General features: G+C 41.1%; 1 protein-coding gene across 1 annotated transcript in view; it reads right to left on the bottom strand.

The window, feature by feature from the left end:
- The window catches only part of CDON (cell adhesion associated, oncogene regulated), a 76,575-nt gene that overhangs the window by 19,072 nt on the left and 33,169 nt on the right, over nt 1-24,334 (bottom strand). Inside the window, exons 12-17 of the mRNA XM_004379344.2 lie at nt 21,172-21,353; nt 20,590-20,695; nt 14,968-15,090; nt 10,157-10,378; nt 7,907-8,187; nt 4,986-5,065 (exon numbers count right to left, since the gene is read on the bottom strand). Coding sequence (XP_004379401.1) covers nt 4,986-5,065; nt 7,907-8,187; nt 10,157-10,378; nt 14,968-15,090; nt 20,590-20,695; nt 21,172-21,353 — 994 coding nt within the window. The remainder of the gene's footprint in view (nt 1-4,985; nt 5,066-7,906; nt 8,188-10,156; nt 10,379-14,967; nt 15,091-20,589; nt 20,696-21,171; nt 21,354-24,334) is intronic.

Below are 24,334 nucleotides of genomic sequence, written 5' to 3'. Positions count from 1 at the left end.
TTCCAGCAACAGTCTAACTGGTCTCCTCCTCCATCGCAGCAACAGTCTAACTGGTTTCCTCCCTCATTCCAGCAACAGTCTAACTGGTCTCCTCCCTCATTCCAGCAACAGCCTAACTGGTCTCCTCCCTCATTCCAGCAACAGTCTAACTGGTCTCCTCCTCCATTCCAGCAACAGCCTAACTGGTCTCCCTCATTCCAGCAACAGTCTAACTGTCTCCCCCCTCATTCCAGCAACAGTCTAACTGGTCTCCTCCCTCATTCCAGAAACAGCCTAACTGGTCTCCTCCCTCATTCCAGCAACAGTCTAACTGGTCTTCTCCTCCGACACAGCAACAGTCTAACTGGTCTCCTCCTCCGACACAGCAACAGTCTAACTGGTCTCCTCTTTTCAATCCAGCCTGTGCACTGCTACCACTAGTCAAGCTTAAGCGTATCTCTGAACAGATTCCTCCCTTCTCAAAATCTTTCAAAAGAATTATGATGGTACTAGACCAGTGTTTCTCAACCTTTAACATATATCCCCTTTTGATAACATTCCTTAAATATAAAATTACATCGTTTAGTGTGTAAACTCTGTTCAGCATATTCCTAGCACTGTCTGAGAACCAACATTATTAGACTGTGGGCTCCCTGCAGATAGCGTGTCGGCCAGTGTCTAGTATATGGCAGACCAAAAACCAAACCAGTTGCGTCAATCTGATTTCAGCTCATGGTGACCCCATGTGTTGCAGAGTAGGAACTGCACTCTATAGGGTTTTCAGGGCAGTGACCTTTCGCAAGAATGCCAGGTCTTTTCTTCTGAGGCACCTCTGGGTGGGTTCAGGCTGCCAACCTTTTGGTTCGCAGTTGAGCGCTTACCATCCGTGCCACCTAGGGACTCCTAGACGCTCGATAGATGTTTATTAAATAAACTACTAAACCCTGACATTCAGGGTCATCCATGATATAAACTTAGTCCAGTTTTCCAGTTTTATACCCTACTCCTCTCTGCTTGCACGTCCCCAGCTGGTCAACTTATTTCAGTGATTCTCAAAGCAGAACCCAGGCCCAGTAGCATCAACATCACCTGGGAACTCATTACAAATGCTAATTTCTAAGGCCCATCACACACCTATGGAATCAGAAAATCTGGGAGTAGAGCCTAGAGGTTTGTGATTCTACAAGCCCTCCCAGTGAACCCTGAACTAGACTATTTACTCCTATGTAAATATTACCCCTCTTACCTCCATGGCTCTGTTCTTGTCATTCCTTCAGCATGGAAACACTGAAGAACCTATTCCAGTGGCTGGCTAGTGTTCAGTAAATGTTTTTTTGACCGAACAGCCAGAAACTCCCCAGTGCCCACTGGAAAGCCCTCATCTATCCTAAGTGAAATCATGCCTCTTCCTATGTACACATTATTTCAGTTGGCATTAGAAAATGCAAACTAATTCTTAGCAATGATGTCAATATTCTAAAAGTGTAAACTGGCCACAATTTTGCATACATTGAGAGTAAATCATACATCATCTGCCTCTCAGCATTCAAAGCTTATTACAGATTTTGCCATTTGAGGGGATCAACAGCAGACATTTTTCATTTCAAAGTTAAAAGAGTTAGAAGCTTTAAATTCCATGATTCCAACTTTTCAGAGTTGGAAATAGGTACTTATTGATACTATCTGTCCAATCGTTAAGTGTCAAAATCACACAATGGCTCCTGGGGGTCAGGTGAGGTATCTAGCTAACCTTGGAGGCAATGCAGGCAATCAAAGACTTTTCCTAACCAGGCAGACTCTTACGCAGGAAGAAAGTTTAAGCAAAGAAGAAACAGAAGCTGGTTTCTCAGACTGAAGAGATTTACCTATGTTCCCAGATAAAAGTACAACCGCCAAACACGAAATGCAGGAAGTCATTTACTTGAAAATCAATAGAAATGCAATTGCCCATTGTTTTAAAGGGAAAAACTAGGTGGAATAAGAACTCCAAAAATACTACACACATGTGAACATGGGCAGCCATTACTGCAGGATGATACAGGTCATTTACATCCTTTTAAGGAAATGGGATGTATTTTTGATACTAAAATAATATCTGATCATAAAGACATGGCTGGCAGCAAATGACCAAAGTCTACAATCAGAGAATGTCAGGAAAGTTGACAGAGACCTTACATTATCTAGGACAATCATTCATTTTTATAATCTCAGAGAGATTACATAACTTTCCCAAGATCACAGGTTTAAGCAGTGGTGAAGCCTTCATCTACTTATTCTTAGACCAGAGTCCCTCTCACAACACCAACTGTGATCATTAAGGTTGAGTGTTAACTTGGCTGGGCCATGATTCTCAGTGGTTTGGTAGTTGTATGATGATGTGAGCACCTCCATGATGAGATTTGATACAATGTGATCACCTCCATGATGGGATCTGCTGTGAGGAGCCAATCAGTTGACAGGTAGTTTCCTTGGGGGTGTGGCCTGTATCCAATATAGGTAGATATTCTGGCAAGGCTCATGGGCTTTTGCTCGCACTGGATCCTGTAGTCGGCTCTTGCTTGTCTGACCTCCAGTTCCTGGGACTTGAGCTAGCAGCTTACCTGCCATCTTGCCTGCCGATCTTTGGATTCATCAGTCTTTGCAGCCCGTGAGCTAGAGCCCTGCTGTCTGACTTGCTGATCATGGCTTTGCCAGCCCCTGTAGCTACGTCAATCAGAAGAAGCCTCCAGCCTGACCCACGGATTTGGGATGTTCCTGCCTCTACAACCAATGAGACATTTCCCTTCTATAAATCTCTCTATAGAGATATTTACACGCTTTACTGGTTTTGCTTCTCTAGTGAACCCAGCCTAAGACACCAATGTATTGTCTGGGTAGAGTCAAGATGGGCTGATGGCCACAATAACCATAAAGGAAAACACATCATATATAGAGGCAAAATCATTTGTTTTAACTAAATCCACCTGATTACTTACCAGGTGTACTGAAACACCTTTTCCAGTTCTTTAGCATGTTCCTACAAATTGTTGTAAAGCCTAAGACGGGCTCAGAACAAAAATATGGCTTCGCTGTTTTGAAAAACCTAAAAACTAGGGTCATCTAGAATTTAAATATATAACAAGTAAATTTCTTGGTACGTAAAATACATAAAATAGGCAGCAGCTCTTGCCAATACAGAAACCCCAAGATGACTTCAGTACATGATAACAAAAACATCTCCAAGAGGCTTCACTGCTTTTAGTTCTGCAGCTCTCAGAACTCATGCAGAAACAATGTATAGCTATGCACCACACATCGTTCTGGCAATGTCCGTCCGCATATACATCCATGGTCCCATAAGGTTATGATAGAGTTCAGAAATCCCTACTGGGAATGGGATGTAGCGGACGTACTTTGCTAAGTACTGTAGATCATATCTGTCTGTCACTAGCTCTCTGGGACCTGTGTCAGCCCTGGCCCTGGGGTGGCAGGGGAAGGGGGTCCTGGAGCTCAGCCGTGGCTGTCTGTCAGGCAGGGACCACGCAGACGTCGCTGGAGCCACCAAGAGGGATGCCCTGCTGAGGCTTCTGCCCCAGTTGGCCAGGGTACCCTGTATGTTATGCCCAGCCCGAGACCACAGCTCCTCCCACAGTGGTGGCTGCCGAGAGGTCCGGGCTGCGGTGGCAGTGGGAGGAGGAGCAGGAAAGGTGGCCAGGGGAAGAGGCAGAGGCAGAGGAGGCCGTGGAGGAGGGGGCAGGGCCGGAAGAGTTAAAAGCCCATTGTAGGGGTGGGGAAAGCAGGCAGGAGGAAGAAAGGGAAAGGAGCCAGTGGTGCACCTGGAGGCAGCTGGCTGGACAAGTGCATGCCGAGGTGGAGGCTGGACGTGGCTCTCGGAGACCAGGCACACCAAAGTTTTTGCACAGTCCCTTGGTGCAGTGGTGGTGGCGCAGGCCCCGGGCCTGCCTGGTGACCATCCTGCGGGCCTCTCTTCTGCTTATTATATGGTGTTCGCACAACGTCCAAATCCCATAATGTCCTATTTCCAGACCATATCGTGGACATTAAGCATCACATACCTGCCCTTTTAATTCTCTATGTTTTACTAGATCCTTTTTCAAGTTCTGGTTTCTGTAACTCCCAGAGACAACTCTTAACCTTTTCATTGATTTAAAAAAAATATAGGTCAAATCCCATTTCAATAAAGAAATAGCCAGACTCCAATCCATACTCCACGTATTATGTGTACTAACTATAATATAATTTTCTAACTGCAGAGTTTTTGAGCTTGGAGAGACTCTCAGAGACCATCTAATCCAATGTCATCATTATGTAAAAGAATCAGGATTTTCTGGCAGACACAACCCAAAACTCTGATAATCCTTTGGAATTAACATATATAAAGGCAGTATAAAAGCTTTCTGAATATTGTCAAAATTTAAATGCACATGTCACTGTATATAATTCTATCTTGTTTGAAACATTGTGAGTACATATTACTTCTAAAATTAAAAAAATGTAAAATTGAAAGAAAGCAAAATTTTGCAACTTAATTATCTTAAGGTTTTAAGAGTTTTAAAAAAAATACTGAGTAATCTCGTTAGAAGTTCAATAATATCATTACAATAAAACGTTACTATATACACAGAGGTTTTTTCTTTTTAACATTCAAGCATGCTCTCACTCATTCTCTTGATATCCTATAACACAGGGTAGAAAATAACGAGTGAGAAAAGATAAAATCTGTATACAAGGAGTGACTCTAAAGATTTCAAAAACATCAAACCTCTTAATAATATCTCAGTGAGAAACAGTGTTCAGTATTGCCACTACATACCCAAAGACACAGGTGCAGGAAGATAAAGACTGTAAAATGGGCAAAACAATGTAGTGACAGCCTTAAATTTAAGATTGCAAATTCAGCGCCTCATGTCATAGGTAAAATTTCAACGACTGTTTTTGCTGAAGGGGGAGAAAAAGGATTAATACACCTTATTCACAACAACTTATGCGAATTTATACGAACGTACCTATTGTTGTTACGACAATTTCGGCAGTTGATGCACTCCAACGGGTCAGTCTGAGGCACTGCTTTGTACATCCCACCGCTCTTTTAGAAGGAAGTTCAGGGAAAAAGAAGAAAGAATGCTCAAGGTGCCACAGACCAGTAACCAAACAAACCCAAAGTTCAAAGCCCCGTCAATAATAAATGGATACATTCCATACGGTATAGTAACGCCCTGAGCAACGTTATGCTTATCATTATTTACTTATGCTCACATATGAGTTCTGTAGAGTTCCGTACAATATTAAACGCATACCACACACACACACAAAAATGTAACTGCCATGTTTTACATGGAAAAACATGTACTGGAAAAAAGGCAAGTAAATGGAGAAGTTTAGTCACTTCCCTTCAGTATTTCAAACCTAATGGACCCAAAATACATCTCGTATACATCATAAACTCCCATTCATGCTCACTATTCTAACACTCACGGAAGAATTTTATGTGATGCCAGAGTGTGAAATCAGTTCAAATGATGTCACAAGATAAAGCCATCTTCACTTTCCTGTAATGATTCCAATTAGGTCTGTTCACTTGACTACACTACCTTTTAAAATATGTTATATTTTTCCAGATGGAGTAGACTCCTCGCCAGCAGTGACTTGGAGGAGAGTATTAATATTTGGATGTCGCTTTTGGCCGAAAGTGCTCAGCAATTAAGACAAATGCCCAGATTAACACATACCTCACTGTAAAATGGTCACCTGATACTCACAATGGCAAGAGCTCTTTGAAAATGAAGCTAAAAATTGAAGTAGCTTTATGGTTAGAGTCAGAATCTTGCCCTCAGATGAAAAACAGCAGCCGTGAATTTGATAAGGGTGGGAGGGGCCGCTAGGCTGCACCCAAGCCAAAGCAGGCCTTCAAGGTTAGCAGAAGTTCAGACAATTGTTTTTCCTAGAATACTTTCCCCTCATCTTTAACAACAGCCAGAATCTAAACAAACCAAAAGCGCTGAAAACTTTCTCAGCATTCCTGATCCAACTAGCAAAGAAAACACTGAGAGAAGGAATATTCCTATGCTCTCTTCAGCCCATGAAGTGAACTCAGAAAGTTCAGAAAATGAACTTAGCTCTCAGGGCAATACAGTTATTTGAATCACTAAACAAATTAGAAGTTAATTCAATAATCACTAGTATTTTTAAATTTTCCTATTTCCTCCCATCTAGAAGAGGAGAATAAGAAACGTAATGGGTTAGGGTTACAGATGATAACTTCTAAAATTGTACACCTAATGGGACAACTGCTATTTAAATAGCAATTTATTGTTTAAAAAAAAACCAAAGTACTGTCTTCAAATACCAAAGCAAACATTAGCCCTATTTTTCTTCTTATGGAAACAGCATGTGCTGTTCAAACTGTAATGCGCTCTCTTCTCTCCTTCAGTCTTCTTGGACAATATTAGTAGTTTGGACTAGGAATCGTGACAAAAAAAGTTTAAAAATTCTGACTATAAGCCATGTGTTTCCACACAAAATAAGGAAATCATTATTCTCTTTTGGTACTAAGATGCACTAAAGCAAATTAAATATTTTTTCTATAACACAGAAAAGCTAGGTCATATAAAAAAGCCGAACCAAACCCGTTGCCGTGGAGTCGATTCCAACTCTTAGTGACCTTACGGGACAGGGTAGAGCTGCCCTATAGGGTTTCCAAGGAGCGGCTGGTGGATTCGAACTGTTGACCTTTTAGTTAGCAGCCGCGCTCTTAACCAGTGTGCCACCAGGGCTCCAGGTCATATATAAGGTACTAGATTCTAGCTTTAAGATGCAAATAATTATAGCTTTGTTCTCCAAATGCAATATTTTGATAAATCATTATTAAAATTGAAGATGAAAAAAACTTTAAACTTCAAATGAACTTCAGAACACTGGTAGGTTTATCTGGAATAAGAACAATGAGTGCTCAATTTGATCAACTAAACAAATTCTCTGTTTGACTGATGAATAATGTGGATACATATACTATATAACAAATAAACTTCCTAGTGAAGAAAGTCTCTTCAACCAGCATAAACGAAAACATGCTAATCATCCTATTCCCATTTCTAAAATTAAACTAGATCAGCTAATTCTCCCTGAAATAAAGCAGTTTTAAAGGTTTCTCACTCCCTGTGTCTAAAGAATATTAGTATCACAAAATGCAAAAATCTTACAGGCAAAACAGTAACAACACAACATACTGGGTAACACAAACAGAAAGAAACCCTCGACGGGGTAGAAGGCACAATCTGGTGACCTGCTGACATATTCTGCATGACCTACATAATGCTTTTAAAAATCTGAATGAGTTGCCAACATGTAAAAACCAGGCGATATCCCCTAGATTTGCAGATGTTTTGAAAAACAGAAAGTCTGGCAACGCTGGGCTCCCTTCCGGGTGGCAACAAGCAACCAGAGCTTCATTTCGCTGCTGCTTCGAGACCACGCACGTGGTCTCTGGTTAGCTCTGGTCCCCACCGCTGGCTCCTCCCCAGCTTGCTTCCCTCAGCTTCATTATCTGCCTCACTCTTCCAGTGGGAGTTTTCAGACCCTGCTCTGAATAAACCAAATGTAAAGGGTCTGGTCTGCTCTACGCCCAATAGCATTTCTGTTTCATCTCAAGATCAACTTCCAGTCTGCTCTTCATTGAGATTCCAGTTTCAGTATTAAATAATTTAAAAACACAAACCAAACTGACAAATGCAACTATGACCTGACAAGAGAAAACGTACAAAGGGTACTGTGGCTCATCGGGCTTCCAGGGATACATACTATTTCCATTCAAGGGAACCTGTGAGGTTTCTCTGTTAAAACAGACAGCCAAGAATGCTGACTCCGTTTTTGCACCCTGGGGCCCTGCAGCACAGGCAAGGCTTTTGTTTACGATTAGAAGGTCTCTTACATTGAGGAGGTGATGAGGATGTTCAAAATCCACTCGTGTCCTGGTCAGAGAGTTGGTGTGCCCAGAGCAGAGGCCTCCGTTCAAGCTCCCGTTCACAAAGGTGCTGACCCCGTTGGAGACCTTGTGGTGAAGATGGGCGCAACCACCGCTGAGACTTCCGTTCCTCACGAAGCTCCCGTGAACATTTCCATTCACCCGGCTTGTGCCCAGGGGAGTGGTGTACTCTACCACCTGCCCGTTACCATCTGACCCTTGGTGGAAATAGCCTGGTGGGTCATATTCTGTTAACAGAGAACAAAAAGCCAAAAAAAAAAGTAAGATACTGAAAAGGACAATCTTCTTGAGTAGGAAGGTTTACTAATGGAACCTCTAAGGAGCTACAAATCCACTAGAATAAAGCGTTCTAAAAATGTTCGCTTAAAGCTTACTTGTGAGAGATGCTTTACTAAAGTTGTTGCTCTCTGTGATTCCCTTTGCAGGGTGGCATTAGCTGTGAACTTTGAGTTAATTATGACTCTGTTAATGGGAAGAGAAATTAACCAAGGAGAAAAAACCCAAAAGAGAACTGATAAATTGTGCAAGTTGAAACTATCAAAGTACTTGCAACACTAAGAAAACGTGTCCGAATTTTCATATGCTTCCAGGTGCTGAAAGCAAGCTGTATAAAGCAACAACAAAAAAAGACCAACTCTAGGTAGGCTACTTCAAACAGCGCTAAACAACGTTTTCAGGTAAAAGGAGGGAGTTGTGTTTACATTCACCAGTTAACTCATACTGCTCCCTGGTCATCAAAGCCAAGTTGGAGGATGTGGGGTACCAAAGGCAAAAGGCTAATTATTCCATTTCCTTAGGTTAAAAGCATTTAAACAACTGCCTCAAAATTCTAATTTCCAGAGGCACACATGCCAGACATATTTAGAAACAGTAAAATACGCCTTGTCAGTTTTGATAAATTCTTCAAAGGTAATAAAGCTTGCCAAGGCTGGATTCGGTACCCTCCTCTCCACGGCTTCTCCTATGACTGCACTTCTCGCCCGGGGGTGCTATTGCCATTATACCTGCTCATCTTCTCCACTGAGCTGGAGACAGAGGGCAGAGACCATTTACTTCCCATTATGTCTCTGCTGTCCAGCACAGTGCCTGGCACGCAGAAGATTATCAACAGGTATCTTTTGAAGAAATAACTGAATGAACACTATCATAAACTTTCACTTTTAAACATATTCTCTGGTCACAAAAGAAAATTACTTTAATCAGATTAATCTTGCTTGGCCAACCAGACCAATGCTTTTAACCATTCAGCACACACACAATTAAAAGGAATGGCATTAAAACCACTTAGAAAAAGGCCCAATCAAATGATCACCAACCCTTTCAGCCTGACACCACCACCACTCTGTCCCTCCCAATCTCTCGAAAGGCACCAAGTCAATAAAAATACATCACTTTTTCTCCCCCATGAGCTATTAATGAAAATAAAGTGGGAGCTGGCTGGTAAGTGCTGGAAATGCCCTTCCTGATGGTATCTCCCTTTCCTTCTTGCGTATCCCCTTATTCTGAGGCCAAAGGAGAAACCAAGAACTTCTTCCCTCCAAGACTGAAGTCCCCACTTGATCTGACTAGCCTATACATCAGCAGCTGGGGGACAGAGAAGGTAGGACGGTGAGGGAAGAGAACGGAGCACAGAGAAAAGGGAAAGGGGCTGTAGGTTACGTGTCTCAAACCAGTGCTATCTCTAACCGTTCACACCTAACATTACTGTCACATTTGGGAGCAGTGCTGGTTCACCAGGTACAGAAACAGGACTGTGTCATCTTCACCTGTGAGCATCATTCAGTGACAGTAACTTTGAAGTCCTCCTTTCCATCATGCCTTTTCTACTCCCTTTTGACAATTTGTACCAGCACAAAGGGGTTCCTGCAGCAACTGCAAAACTCACGCTTCAAGGACTCATCCTCTTTGGTGGTCCGACACAGCCAGCATTTCCCAGCATTGAGTCAGCTGTTTATTTAGAGACCTGCTTAGTTTTCCCTTTGCTGTTTATTTCTACTGGGAATTTAATTTGATGCTCCACTTACGCTGGCTTACAGCTAGAAGAGTTTTAAAGTCATCTGCTCTGAACAGAGAGTACCTAACATGTTCTACACCCTGACGCTAACACACGAAGGTGTTAGAAATCAGTATTTATTCTGACAATATTTTTCTACCCATCCTCTGAAAAAGAGAAGGAAACCGTTATGAATTACTTACTCTGTATGGAATTCTGTTGGCGGTTCTTCCACAGGCACATTGCAATGAAAACTATAAGTATGAGCACCATGACACCTAGCACACCGCCAACAACCAGATATAACATATCACTGCTTCTGGCGGGGCTTGTCGCAGACCCGATGTTTCCTCCACTTCCTGAGAAGTGTGGAGGGGTACTCAAGTCTTTGACAGGGGACTCAGACGCTCCAGGAACACGTTTCACTAGTGGAAATAGAAAGGAAAACATGATGTCAGAATGAATATAGACTCTATGAAATGGTTTATTCTCTGAAGGAGGTCTGGTTAGGAACACAAACCACTCTGTTTACACTTGTTACCGAGATGATCTGACCACCGACGAGCCACAGGGAGGGCTCAAAAGTTTAAAAATCTGATGGGCCAGAGTTGTAGATCTTGAATAGATTCAGCCCACAAGTTTTAGAGAAATCATAAGAGAAAGAGACATATGCACTCAGTGTAATCCAAGTTACTGTAATTATCTGCTTAGTTGTGCTTGTAGAAGATGTCCATGTGAGTCGAAATTAAGTTTTCAGCTTAGGGATGGGAAAGAAAACGTTTTAATCTGCGATACCTTGAGCTGGCTAAGACTCAGAATTATGTATTTTAGGCCCCTACCACGTGATCTATGTTAGAAGAGAAGGTGCTGGACTATTAGAAGGATCATAACCAGTGGACAACTGCCATCGAGTTGATTCAGACTCGTGGCGCCCCCACGTGTGTCAGAGTAGAACTGTGCTCCACAGGGTTTTCAATGGCTGTGACCTTTCAGAAGTAGATCACCAGGCCTTTCTTCTGAGGCATCTCTGGGTGAATTAAAACTGCCAACCTTTCCGTTAGTAGCCAAGCACTTAACTGTTTGCACCACCCAGGGACTCCAGAACAATCATACACAATTCCAACAGCCTCATGCATAAAATGAAGCATTCCAAACATGCCAACTGTTTGAGTCCACGTAAATGTAGTGCTTTTACCCAATTCACTGGCATTCTGGTGAACAGCAATAACAAAAGCTAGTAACACGGGAGTCTCGAACCTTGCTCTCTCTATCCCCAAGTCACATGCTCTTGATGCTCTAATGTCCTAAGAAGGCAGTGGTCCAAAGTCCAGTCTCTGAAGCAGATGGCCCAGACTCCTATCCCAGCCCCCTACTCATCATATCGGTAAGATGTTAGTTACCCTCCATGAACCACAGCTCCTGCATGCCGACAACAGAGATGATAGTAATGGCTGTATCAAAGGTTGTAATGGAGGTTAAACGAGTTGATCAGTGTAAAGCACTGAGAATCACACCTGGCACACAGTAACTGCTCGATCAATTCTGCTGTTATTATTAGTTATTACACTGTTTCCTGCTACGGCTCCTAACAAGCCACGGGAGCAAAGCGGTCTCACAAAAAATCTACTTCAACAAACAACACTAACTTGGAGTTCAATTTTCTAGCAACTTCAACTACAGAGAACAGAGCTAATAATCAGGGAAGAAGAGGATGCCTTTCAAAGGAATGACCTCTCCATCACTGGAAGACAGATGACTGCTTGGCATAGAGACTATCAAGGAAACTTCTCTTCAAGTGATACGTTGGGTTTCACAATTCTCAGATCCTGCCAACTCTATAAAGAAAACAAAAAAGGTTTCTGAGGCAAAATGGACGTTACAGAGACCGTCACTAACAGTCAGGATCACTCACAGGGATGTCTTTCAGGTGTATTCACTATTTACTCTGAGTTTACTCAGAATTCTCGCCAGCTTGATTATCTAGTTTCTAACCCCTTTTCACTAAAGTTAAAATCTGAGGGCAGATGGCTTGCAGGGGAGGGTGAGTGAGATAAAAACATAAAGACAGACCAAAGGAAAAATCACGGCAGTCTACGACCTTGAAGAGCAGGGGGGAACAGCTGGCCGTCAACTTCTCTGTCATTCCTAAAAGCCTTACGGAATTACTAAATATAAAACAATCATTCTTGCCGGCAAGAACCCTGAGCCATTTTTTAGCAGGTTAAATTAGATAGCATATCTTCTATTTAAACAGGCTGGGAATTGTGTAACACGTTTCAGAAAGTCATCCAATAGGAACCCTTAACATTTTCACGACGTTTTTTCACTTTTCACGGATCCGACAGTCTGTAAGTAGAACCCGTTACTTCCCAGCGAAGTCAGATAATGAGGTACACTGTTTTACACACAGCTACTACTACAGACACAGACTATTAAACCGTGACAAATCACAACAACATTGTTGCCTGTGCTACTTTATGTTTTGCTCGACTAGCTTCTTAAATGTCACTTCACTCCGATTATCACAGCACTCTAGAGGCAAGTAAGAAATGCTCATTAACACTCCAGCGTCTGACACAAAAAGATCCTCAAATATACGCTAACCAAATGAATTTCAAGGTAAGTCTAAAGGTCTGCAGATATATTTTTAAAATATGGATTTAATGAGTGGGTTTTGTAGCAGGGAGACACATGATTTAGAATTTAAAAGAGTCTAAATAAATAAATTTCTAATTACAAAATGAGAATTAAAAAGTCTTGTAATTTAGTCTTTCTGAGATTTTTAAAAAGGGACAGTAAAATCACTTGTAGCAAAAACTACTGACTATCCATTCAACAGCGATTTTCTTCTCCCATCCTAGCAGAGACCCAACTGTGTTTAGGTGTCTACCGACCCTCACGTAACACTGGGGTGAATCCGCATTGATCCTTCCATTCCAGCGAATGGTCTGGGGTGGCATGTGACCGAGTCCTCGTTAATGAAACACAAAGGGAGATCGACTGAAGGACTCTGGGGAGATTTTACTTTGTTCTTTAAAATAGACACAAGGAAGGATCAGTCCCTCTTTTTCTGTCAGACACTGCCACATCCAGATGTGAAGCCCAGAACAGCAGCTGGCTATGAGCAATGCTGGTCTCAGGGCCAAGCTGACAGCGGGAAGGTGGAAAGGGGAAAGACGGGAAACACTGGGTCTTCTATGATGGCACTCAACTACTGAATTAAACAACCTTGGAGTTAGTTACCTATTTCTGGACTTCCTGCTTCTGGAATAATACATTTCCTCAATGTTGAAGCCAATCAAGCAGGGATTTTGGTGTTACTTGCAGTAGACAGTATCCCTAGGGTTGCTGTGAAAATTAACGGAGACTGTGATCCCTAGATGATGCAAACAGTTAAAGCACTTGGCTGCTAACCAAAAGGTTGGAGGTTCAAGTCCCCCCAGAAGCACCTTGGAAGAAAGGCCTAGTGTTCTACTTCCAAAAAATGAGCCATTGAAAACCCTGTGAAGTACAGTTCTACTAAGACACAACGGGGCTGCCATGAGTTGGGGTCACCATGAGTCAGGATGGCTCAACAGCAACTGCGTTATCTGGTGGATGCAAGTACTTCACGAATACCTACACTGATGCTGTTAGGTGCTGTCGAGTCCGTTCCAACTCATAGGGACCTTACACGCAACAGAATGAAATATTGCCTGGTCCTGCGCCGTTCTCACAATCATTGCTATGTTTGAGGCCACTGTTGCAGCCACTGTGTCAATCCATCTCGTCGAGGGTCTTCCTCTTTTGCGCTGACCTTCTGCCTTACCAAGCATGATGTCCTTCTCCAGGGACTGTTCCCTCCTGATAACATGTCTAAAGTATGTGAGATGAAGTCCTGCCATCCTCGCTTCCAATGAGGTCTCTGGCTGTACTTCTTCCAATACAGACTTGTTCGTTCTTCTGGCAGTCCATGGTATATTCAATATTCTTTGCCAACAGCACAATTACAAAGGCATCCATTCTTCTTTGGTCTTCCTTATTCACAGTCCAGCTTTCACATGTATACGAGGTGACTGAAAATATCATGGCTTGGGTCAGGCTCACCTTAGTCCTCAGAGTGACATCCTTGCTTTTCAACACTTTAAAGAGGTCTTTTGCAGCAGATTTGCCCAATGCAATGCATCATATGGTTTCTTGACTGCCGCTTCCATGGGCGTTGATTGTGGATCCAAGTAAAATGAAATCCATGACAACTTCAATCTTTCCTCCATTTATCATGATGTTGCTTATCGGCCCAGTTGCGAGGATTTTTGTTTTCTTTATGTTGAGGTGTAATCCACACTGAAGACTTTCAGCAGGCAAGGTTGTGTTATCTGCATATTGCGGGTTGTTCCATCAATCCTGATGCTGCATTCTTCTTCATATAGTCCAGCTTCTAAGATTATTTGCTCAGCATATAGATTAGCTGGTACTATTACTCATGTGTGGTATCTTCTGGCTTTCTTTTGCTGTTGGGTTTTTTTTTTTTTTTGGTTTGTTTTTAAAGATGATAGCATTTTATAGTTTATATATATAGGCAGAGTTGAGAATATTAATTTAGAATTAGCGGTCTCTGCTACACTTAAACAAGTAGGTTGTGTTATACATATCTGACCTCAACAAAACTCTTTAAACCTACGTAGCGTTTTTCTTAAAATTCTTACACATTTTTCAGTATTCCAATTCTCAGCAATCTCGAAGTAGTCAGGAAATATTTGTATTCTCTTCATGGAGAAAAAGAGACGGAGCTGACTGACATGGAATCACACAGAGATTATCGAGCAGGATTAATGCTTATATAAGCTATTTTTTAGACAAGTGCTATAGCCAACATATTATAACTTCTGCTGGGACAGTCCGAATGGATGTACCTAGAAAACGGTCCAAGACCTAAATTTCCTTAGGTAAACATATCCACAGCCAGAAGGAACAATTCAGAGCTTGGGACCCTCTCACTGTCGGGATAAAGCACAGAGCCACCCCGCTTTCCTACCTCTGGTTTCACAGATCATCACGTTACTGAACTCGCTTTCTCCTCCTTCGTTGAAGCACTGCATTTTAATATCATAGGAGGTTTCTGGCTGCAGGTGGCCAATCATGTGCCACTGCTTTGAACCTAGAAAAGAAAAATGCAAGATAAGATTCAAACTTCATGTAACCTAAATGATAATGTCTCAATATAATAATATTTTCAAAATGAGGGGGAGCAGCACTGCTCACCATAAAGTGCTGTTTGTACAATACAACTGTATTTAGTACAGGCCTTGGAATAAGGCTCTACAGACAAACAGCACACCTATTACATGGCATGAGAAAAGTGGTAAAGAGAATCAATCAACTGAATCAAAGCTATATTTGTTTATTGGTAGTAATACTCTATTTCATTAAAAAAAATGAATAATGACTTGTTTGTAAAATATATGTTAGTTTAAAGCACAGGTAAAAAGCCTCAAGTCCTTCAGATCCCTATTTCAGCCCAGCCAGTCAGTCCTCTACGTCATCCCCCCAGAAAGCAATACTGTGTACAAGACCAGCAAACGGTGCCTTACCCAGGGAAACTCTCGGCTGTTGCTCCTGCTACTTCCTCTCTTTGGAGTCAGGGTCTCCAAACCACACAAGTATCTCTAATACAAAAGTTCTGTTATCGGTGGCACACAGCCAACCTTTCATTTAGAAACACTTGTAACTGAACACTCCAGTATAAACCACTGTCCATTTTTACGTCCATGGACCTGTGACCAACTTTAATACACAGGGACCCTTTTGCCAGACTCAATTAACTCCTCAGGCACTTTTAATCCCTCTTCAAAACATTTCTTCAAACTATTTCCGTGTTTCTTAGAAATTCAACTGTACTACCAACTTATTTAAGAATTAGAGGAGGAGCCAAAATAAAACAAAACAAAACCACACACACATATCAAATCTACTTGGCTGACAGGACCAGAATCGCCAAGCTCCTTTCTTTCCTCCTTTTTTTAAATTTTTTTCCCATACAAAAATTTATACATATATTGTTATGTGACCCTAATTGCTCTCCCCATACTGTGACAGCAAATTCCTCCTTTCCACCCGTTTCCCTAGGTCCATTCAACCAGCTCCTAACCCTCTGTCTTCCCATCTCACCTCTGGACAGGAGCTGCCCGTTTAGCCTCTCGTATCTACTTGAGCTAAGAGGCACACTCCTCACAAGTATTACTTTGTGTCCCACAGTCCAGTCCAATCCCTGTCTGAAGAGTTGGCCTCCGAAATTGTTTTAGTTCTGGGCTGATAGAGAACCCAGGGGCCATGCTTTCCGGGGTTCCTCCAGTCTCAGTCAGACCATTAAGTCTGGTCTTCTTACTAGAATTTGAGTTCTGCACCCCACCTTTCTCCTGCTCCATCAGGGACTCTCTGTTGTGTTCCCCGTCAGGGCGGTCACTGGTGGTAGCCGGGCACCATCTAGTTCTTCTGGTCTCAGGCTGATGAAGTCTCTGGCTTATGTGGCCCTTCATGTCTCTTGGGCTACTACTTTCCATGTGTCTTTGGTGTTCTTCATTCTCCTTTACTCCAGGTGGTTGGGACCAACTGATGCATCTTAGATGGCCACTTGCAAGCTTTTAAGACCCCAGATGTCACTCACCAAAGTAGGATGCAGAACATTTGCTTAATAAACTTTGTTATGCCAATTGACCTAGGCGTTCCCTGAAAGCATGGTCCCCAGACCCCTGCCCCTGCTACTCTGTCAGGAAACTTCTTAGCTTTGGTTTGGTCCAGTTGTGCTGACTTCCCCTGTAGTGTGTGCTGTCCTTCCCTTCACCTAAGATAATTCTTGTCTACTATCTAGTTAGTGAATAACCCTCACCCTCCCTCCCCACTCTCCTAACCATCGAAGAAGGTTTTCCTCTGTATTTCACCACGCTCCTTTCTAATTCAACACAGACAAAAATATTCCAATCTGGATGCGCAACTCCCGTTTCCCAGTCACCAATACAAAACCCCTCACTCATACAGACCCATATTTTATCAGGAAGACAGTCTGATTGTTTTAGGATCCAGGGCCACTGAAAGACTCAAGAAGTCTTTATAGAAGTACCAAACCAAAAAACCAAACCCGTTCCCACTGAATCGATTCCGACTCAGCAACACATAGGAGACCCAGAAAGAATTTTGACTAAAATACCAGCTGAAACTGGAATAGACCTATTTCTAAAATCTAAAACTTTCCAAAAACTTCTTGGTTTTTCTTTATTCGTAGATCTTTCCTACCAGACCTATACTCGTTTAACTATAAAAATTCTCTTGAATAATTACTACACTACTACACAGCACTAGTACAAATGAAATTAAACTGGGTTTCTGCTACATTACTAATAAGAGAAAATAATTAAGATAATCTTGTTAGATTAATATGCAATCGTTATGGTAATTCTTCCAATGGATAAAATGGCAAAAGCATATCCTTTGCTTAACAAACAACTCCCCCCCACCTCCAAGGGTATTTTAGAAAAGGTAAGGATTCACCACAGGGAGAAACCAAAGCACAGACTTAAAGATCAGGGCAACTGTTAATTTGATTTATTTGAAACTCAAATTAAGTTTACAAGAAAAAACACTCACCACAGAAGCACTGGTATTCTGGAAACATTTCTAGTTTATCTAAATGTAGAACTCCAACTCAGAAGACAGAAAAACTTAAATAATACAATTGTTCTTCTCTTATAAAATTAAATTGAGTTTCAAATTTTATTTCAAAAGCTGAAAAATGTTGGGTCAATACATGTAAGTAATCTAAAACTCCATTTTATAGAAAACTTTATGTGTAAGGGATGAATGCTTTTGTTCCAGGGTTTGAAAGTACAGACCAAGAGCTTCCAACTGCCACAGGAAGAATTTCAAATGCATAAACTTGAAAATAAGGAATAAGCAAATTACACAGCACACTGAAGCCCACTTAAACATCTAACTGCTCAGTATATTACATTTATAAACAAGTTCTCTGCAAACCATAGGGCAAAACTCCCATTTGCAGGCAAGACTACTGAATGTGCAGAAGTTTTGTTAATTTCCCATTCCATGCTCAATATTCACATCACAGAAGGTTGTAAAGGTTCAAAGGTTTAACTAGAGGAGAATATAGTTTAAAAACTGCTTACCAGTGGATATTTCTAGAGAGCAGAACGAAAAAGGGGTGGAGGGAGAGACAGAGAGAGAGACAGAGATGGATATTAATTTTATTTACATTTGCCTTGTTCAGAACTATTTTATAAGATATGTTTAACCTCTGTCAATTTTTTTTTTTAAATAAAAAACTGACATTCCAGCTCCCCTACCCAGATGAACTAAAATGAAGACCTACCTAGGCCTAAAATGCAGAATAGTCACAAACAAGTATCTTTCATTCCTTTATATACATGTGTGTGTATGTGTATATGTGTGTGTGTGTGTGTGTGTGTGTGTGTGTGTGTGTGTGTGTGTGTGTGTGTGTATATAGTTTTTATATTGAAGTATAATATGCATACAGAAAGGTGCACATAATTTTACATCTCAATGAATTTTCACACCCATGGTACCAATACCTAGGTCAAAAAATAGAACATTACTGGCACCCCAAAAGTCCTCCTCATGCCCCTTCCAGTCAGTAGTCTCCCCCAAGAGTAGCTACTGTCTTCGCTTCTAAGAGCAGAGATAAATTTTGCCACTAACAATTATCTTTCCATATTTCCTTGATTCTTTATGTTTAAAGCAGATTTTGAAAAACCAATTTCTTTCCTACTTTTCCATACTGAAGAGAAGCAATCATTCATTCCTTCATTTGGCAAATATTTATTGAGCATCTACTATGTACCAGGTATTAAAGTCCAGATCACTGAATTTTTTAGGTACTAGGCAAAAGTAATTCCATTGGCTAAACATTAAAAGGGATGCTACAACATTTAAAGAAACATGGTATGGGATATTTAACATATTTATTATAAGACTTACTTGTAACAAAAACTATATGCATTGTTTGATGTCAAGAAGTCATATAAAAGTCATCTTGGCCTAGGACAATTTTCTGACATAATCCATTAGGACATTTAATATTTCAAAGAATCAGTATCTTGGAGTAAAAAAAAAACCTTGGAAGTAATGCCTTCTCCCAAAGCAAGAATCTCTTCCAAGATATTACTAAGAAATAGGCATCCAGCCTCTACCAACACTTGCACGCAATTACAGAGCTTAGCACTTTGCGAGGGAACCTATTTCATTATGCATCTATGTTAGAAAGTTCTTCCTTACACTATTTCCTTGTAGCTCCCCCCTCAACTGATAATAGTTCTTCTTCCACATAATAGTCCTTTAATATTTGAAGACAGCTGTCATGTTGCTTCCCTTCGTCTGCTTTTTTCCAGTCTGAACATCCCCAGCTATTCAGTTCTTCCTTCTGGGCTCAATTCATTCATTCAATAAATATTGAACGTCTCACCATTGTGGGGTTGGGCACATAGAAACGGGAAAAAGAAAGGTCCTTTGTCCACAAGGAGGTTAATATTTAGTAGAGGAGACAAACTGTAAGCAAATAATTTCATACACACACACACAACTGCGATACACTGTAAGAAATAAACAGAAAGGGTAGAGTTAGAGATTATAACAAAGGTGCCTGACGGAAGTGAGAGCGGGGGTGGCAGGAAGGATTTATCCAAGAGAGTGACATTCAGGGATGAGAACAATGGGAGGGCCTAGATGGAGCTGGGAGAGGAACACATTGGACAACAGGCACCGTCACGAGCACAGGTCCTGAGACAAGAAAAATCCAGGTGCACGCAAGGGAACTGAAAGAAGGCCAGCTCAAGGAGCACATGGTGAGAAAGGGCGGGGTACACGAGACACAGCTGGAAGTCTGGGCAGGGGCAAGGGAGATCATGCTGGGCCTTGAGACCAGGGCTTCAAACCGGTCCATTCCAGTTCATTCTGCTTGGACCCCCTGCTGAGAATTGGCATTTCCACCCCAGATGTACTGAATCAGAAACTACATTTTAACAAGATCCCTGGGTGATTCTGATTATATGTATCTGGGGGTGGTAATGCCAATCTCAGCAGGGGGTGGAGCCCTGCCTGAGACTGGATGCGAAATTCCACATTAGATCCCAAACGCAGTAGAAAGGCACAGTTTCAATACCCTTTGCCATCCTGGCTCTTTTTTCTCCACATACACTCCAGTATCTCAGTACATCTCTGAACGAGACCACCATGCTCAAGAGGTGAGCTTTGTAGTACAGTCTTCAATAAAACCGTTTGATTAATACATTATTTCTTACAGATAGCTGTAAACTGCGATTGATTTTTGTACTTAGGCATCACTATTCATTTAAAGGAAGCAGAAAACCAATTTTTTTTCAGATGAACTACGACAAATTGTATCTCCCCCATATTTTTGTAACTCACCATTCCCACAACCAAAATGTGGGGTTCTAGGTACGTGAAATTGGAAAAACGTTCTTTCTTCGGGACAAATTCAACAGCCATAAGTCATTGTATTTTTTACTTTCGGTTTTACTCTGTCTTAACCTGAGATGGCATTTTTCATAATATCGATAAAGCCTCTCTGCCAAAGCTCTTTCCTGCAACCCCACCTTGACGACGGGCTTACCTTCGACAACATCCCTCTTATAATCGCTGTCATTGTCACTGTCTGTTGGCCGGTAATAGATATAAAATCCTTGAATGGGAGTGTTATTATTACTTGATGGAATGTACTAAAAAAAAAAAAGAAGCAAAAGCTTATCAAAGACAAAAACAAATGTAATTTTCATACCAATCAAGATTTATTTATCTTTGTGGTAATGTTTTTCTGGCTTCATTTTGCAAACATCATTGACGACCTTTTTAAATTTAATCAAAGGTAGAGAGAGCATTTAGCTTTCTGCAGGGCTGAACAAAAATAAAGCAATACAGTCCGCTAGGTCTCAAAGCATAACAGTACATATGGTTCCAGATGAATAAATCATGAAATGACAGCATTTGAATGAATGCCTAGGAGACCATAGTTGGATTTTTAACCCTGGCTCATAAATAATGTGTGCTTTTACACAAACAGCTGTGCCCTTTCATTGCCCCTCAATTAAAAGTTCAAAATCTTGCTGTTCACAGTTCTGTGTCACAAGGATATTAAATTTCTTTTTAATGTGACCAAAACAGAACACCTTCTAATCAGAGAAGACATTTTGCTCACCGTCCACTTCAGCATGATCTCCGTGTCGCTGACTGCTTCTGTGTATGCAATGTGAGGCCCGGTTATGGGACGGCTGGAAAAACGGTTAGAGAACCCAGCCACCTGATAAGGTCGAGAAGCTGAACTCCGAAAACTCTCACCATAATGGTTGATGGCAATGACTCGGAACTTGTATGTTGAACCTTTTGGGGAAAAACAAAATAAAACCCACGTAACTTTTTAAAAATTGTAAGAAGACAACTGAAGGTAGAGTATTCAGATAAAACCACCACGCTTAAGTATCTACCCACAACAACAGAAACACGTTCTAAAGCCTGTGTGGCAACTAGAGCTCAACTCGCTTGCCAACTTCAACCAGCTGGCAGTGGCTGTTCAACGCACTGGGTTCAACATTCCAGAACCCTAGCAGGACTCCCTGGGAAAGAATACTGTGAATGATTAGTGATGTCTGTCACGGGCGGGGCAGGTAGAGAGTAGGAAAGAGCCGCAACACGTTTTCTCTTTATTTTACTCTAAAGTCATACCCACCAAATACAGTATTCAGTATTCGTTGACGTTATTTGTCCCCAAAACTAGGTTCTTTTTGCTCTGAAAGAAACAACTGAAGCAAAGTTTAATATGGTGAATACATTTATGAAGAGGCACTGTGTGGGTGACAGCAGACGTCACTCTGATTCCACTGATAACAGGGTAAGAGGAAGTAGATTTAATCCACAACAGAAGGAATGCATTTGGATTAGCTATTAAGAACTTAAAAAAAGCACCTCTAAGGATTGTGAGTTTCTGAAAATCTGAATCTAAAGAATAAATTAGAATCCTAAAGCAAATTCCTAATAGCTCAAAAATAATCTTCGAGTTTATCAAGACAATGTGTCAGTCTGTGAACTGTTACTCAGCTTCACCACATTGATCCTGCACTACTGTCTCCCAACTCTACCCACATGTTCCTGTGTTCCTCATGTTACTTTTTAGACAAACACAGGCATTTGCTACCAGAGTACATTTAAAACTCCATAAACCAAAATGGTCACGAAATCTAAACAAATAAGAGTAGAGTCAGTTTATCTGTGATTACTGTGTTACTCTTTCAAGGTTTAACTTCTTTCATATTACCCCAAGACATGGGGTGCAATGCGGTGAATTCCTCTGCTGAAATGAAATTTACAGAACAAAGAAATGTTAAGTATCGTATCATTTCCAAAAGACTAATCACTTACTGATGAAGATCAAAGACCACAGCCTTCAGTATGGATTACACCTCAACATAAAGAAAACAAAAGTCCTCATAACTGGACCAACAAGCAACATCATGATAAACGGAGAAAAGATTGACGTTGTCAAGGATTTCACTTTACTTGGATCCACAATCAACGCCTATAGAAGCAGAAGTAGAGAAATCAAATGATGTATTGCATTGGGTAAATCTGCTACAAAAGACCTCTTTAAAATCTTAAAAAGCAAAGATGTCACCCTGAGGACTAGGGTGGCCCTGACCCAAGCCATGGTATTTTCAATTGCTTCATATGCATGTGAGAGCTGGACAATGAATAAAGAAGACTGAAGAAAGACTGATGCATTTGAATTACAGGGTTGGCAAAGAATATTGAGTATACCGTGGACTGCCAGAAGAACAAACAAATCTGTCTTAGAAGAAGTTCAGCCAGAATGCTCCTTAGAAGCGAGGATGGTGAGACTTTGTCTCACTTACTTTGAACATGGTATCAGGAGGGATCAGTCCCTCCCTGGAGAAGGATATCGTGTTTGGTAAAGTAGAGGGTTGGCGAAAAAGAGGAAGACCCTCAACAAGCTGGACTGACACAGTGGCTACAACAACAGGCTCAAACACAGCAGTATTTCGTTCTGTTGCACACAGGATCACTATGAGTTGGAACTGACTCAATGGCCCCTAACAACAACAAGCGCTAAGAATAAACAATTTCAGTAAAATGACAAGCAAACGTGTGCGCATGCACACACAAAGATGTTCTCCACAATGTTATTTCTAACCGCGAGTAAGTAGAATAAATCTAAAACTACCTAAAGCGATCTACAGATACAATGCAATCCCGAGACAAGTTCCAACAACATTCTTTACTGAAATGGAAAAACTAACGACCAACTTTATATGGAAAGAAAAGAGGCCCTGAATAGCAAAAGCAATATTGAAGAAGAAGAACAAAGTAGGAAGCCCCCAGATATCAAAACATACTATACAGCCACTGTAATCAAAAAGCCTCGTATTAGTTCAATGATACACACACAGACCAGTGGAATAGCACTGAGAACCCAGAAATAAGTCGATCCGTTAATGAATAACTGATTCTTGACAAGCGGTCAAAGTCCATTCAATGGTGAAGAAACAGTCTCTTTGATAAACGGTGCTGGCAAAACAGGATACCCACTTGCAGAAAAATGACACAGGACCCATATGTCACACCACACACAAAAACTAACTCAAAATGGATCAAAGACCTAAATGTTAAATCCAAACCTATGAAGTTCTTAGGAGAAAACTATGGCACCTGATCTTTTTTAAAAGTAAGCTAACAAACATAACTACAAATGCACGAATACCAGAAGACAAATTAGATCACTAGGGCCTCATAAAAACTAAATACTTATACGTACTCATTAAAAGACTTTATCAAAAGAGTTAAAAAGACAATCTACAGACTGGGAAAAAATCTTAAGAAATGACATATCCAATAAGGGTCTAATCTCTAAAATATACAAAAAACTTCAACAACTCAACAATAAAAATACAAACAACTCAATTAAAAAATGGGCAAAGGACATGAACAGATACCAAAGAGGCAAAGAGGACATTCAAGCGGCCAACAAACATATGAAAAGGTTCTCATGATCATTAGCTATTAGAGAGATGCAAACCAAAACTCCAGTGAGATACCCTCTCACCCTGGCTAAAATGGCACTGATTTAAAAACACAGATAACAAATGTTGGCGAGGATGTGGAGAGATTGGAACCCTTATCCATTGCTGGTGGGATTGTAAATGGTACAACCACTATAGAAAATGGTATGGCACTTCCTCAAAAGCTAGAAATAGAAATACCCTATGATCCAGTAATCCCTCTAGGTATATACCCTAGAGACCTAATAAAAGCAACATGGACATATATATACACACCCACGTTCACTGCAG

This window comes from Trichechus manatus, unplaced genomic scaffold (assembly GCF_000243295.1).
Source record: "Trichechus manatus latirostris isolate Lorelei unplaced genomic scaffold, TriManLat1.0 scaffold00064, whole genome shotgun sequence".
NCBI lineage: Eukaryota > Metazoa > Chordata > Mammalia > Sirenia > Trichechidae > Trichechus > Trichechus manatus.
This window is presented reverse-complemented; position numbering and strand designations above follow the sequence as displayed.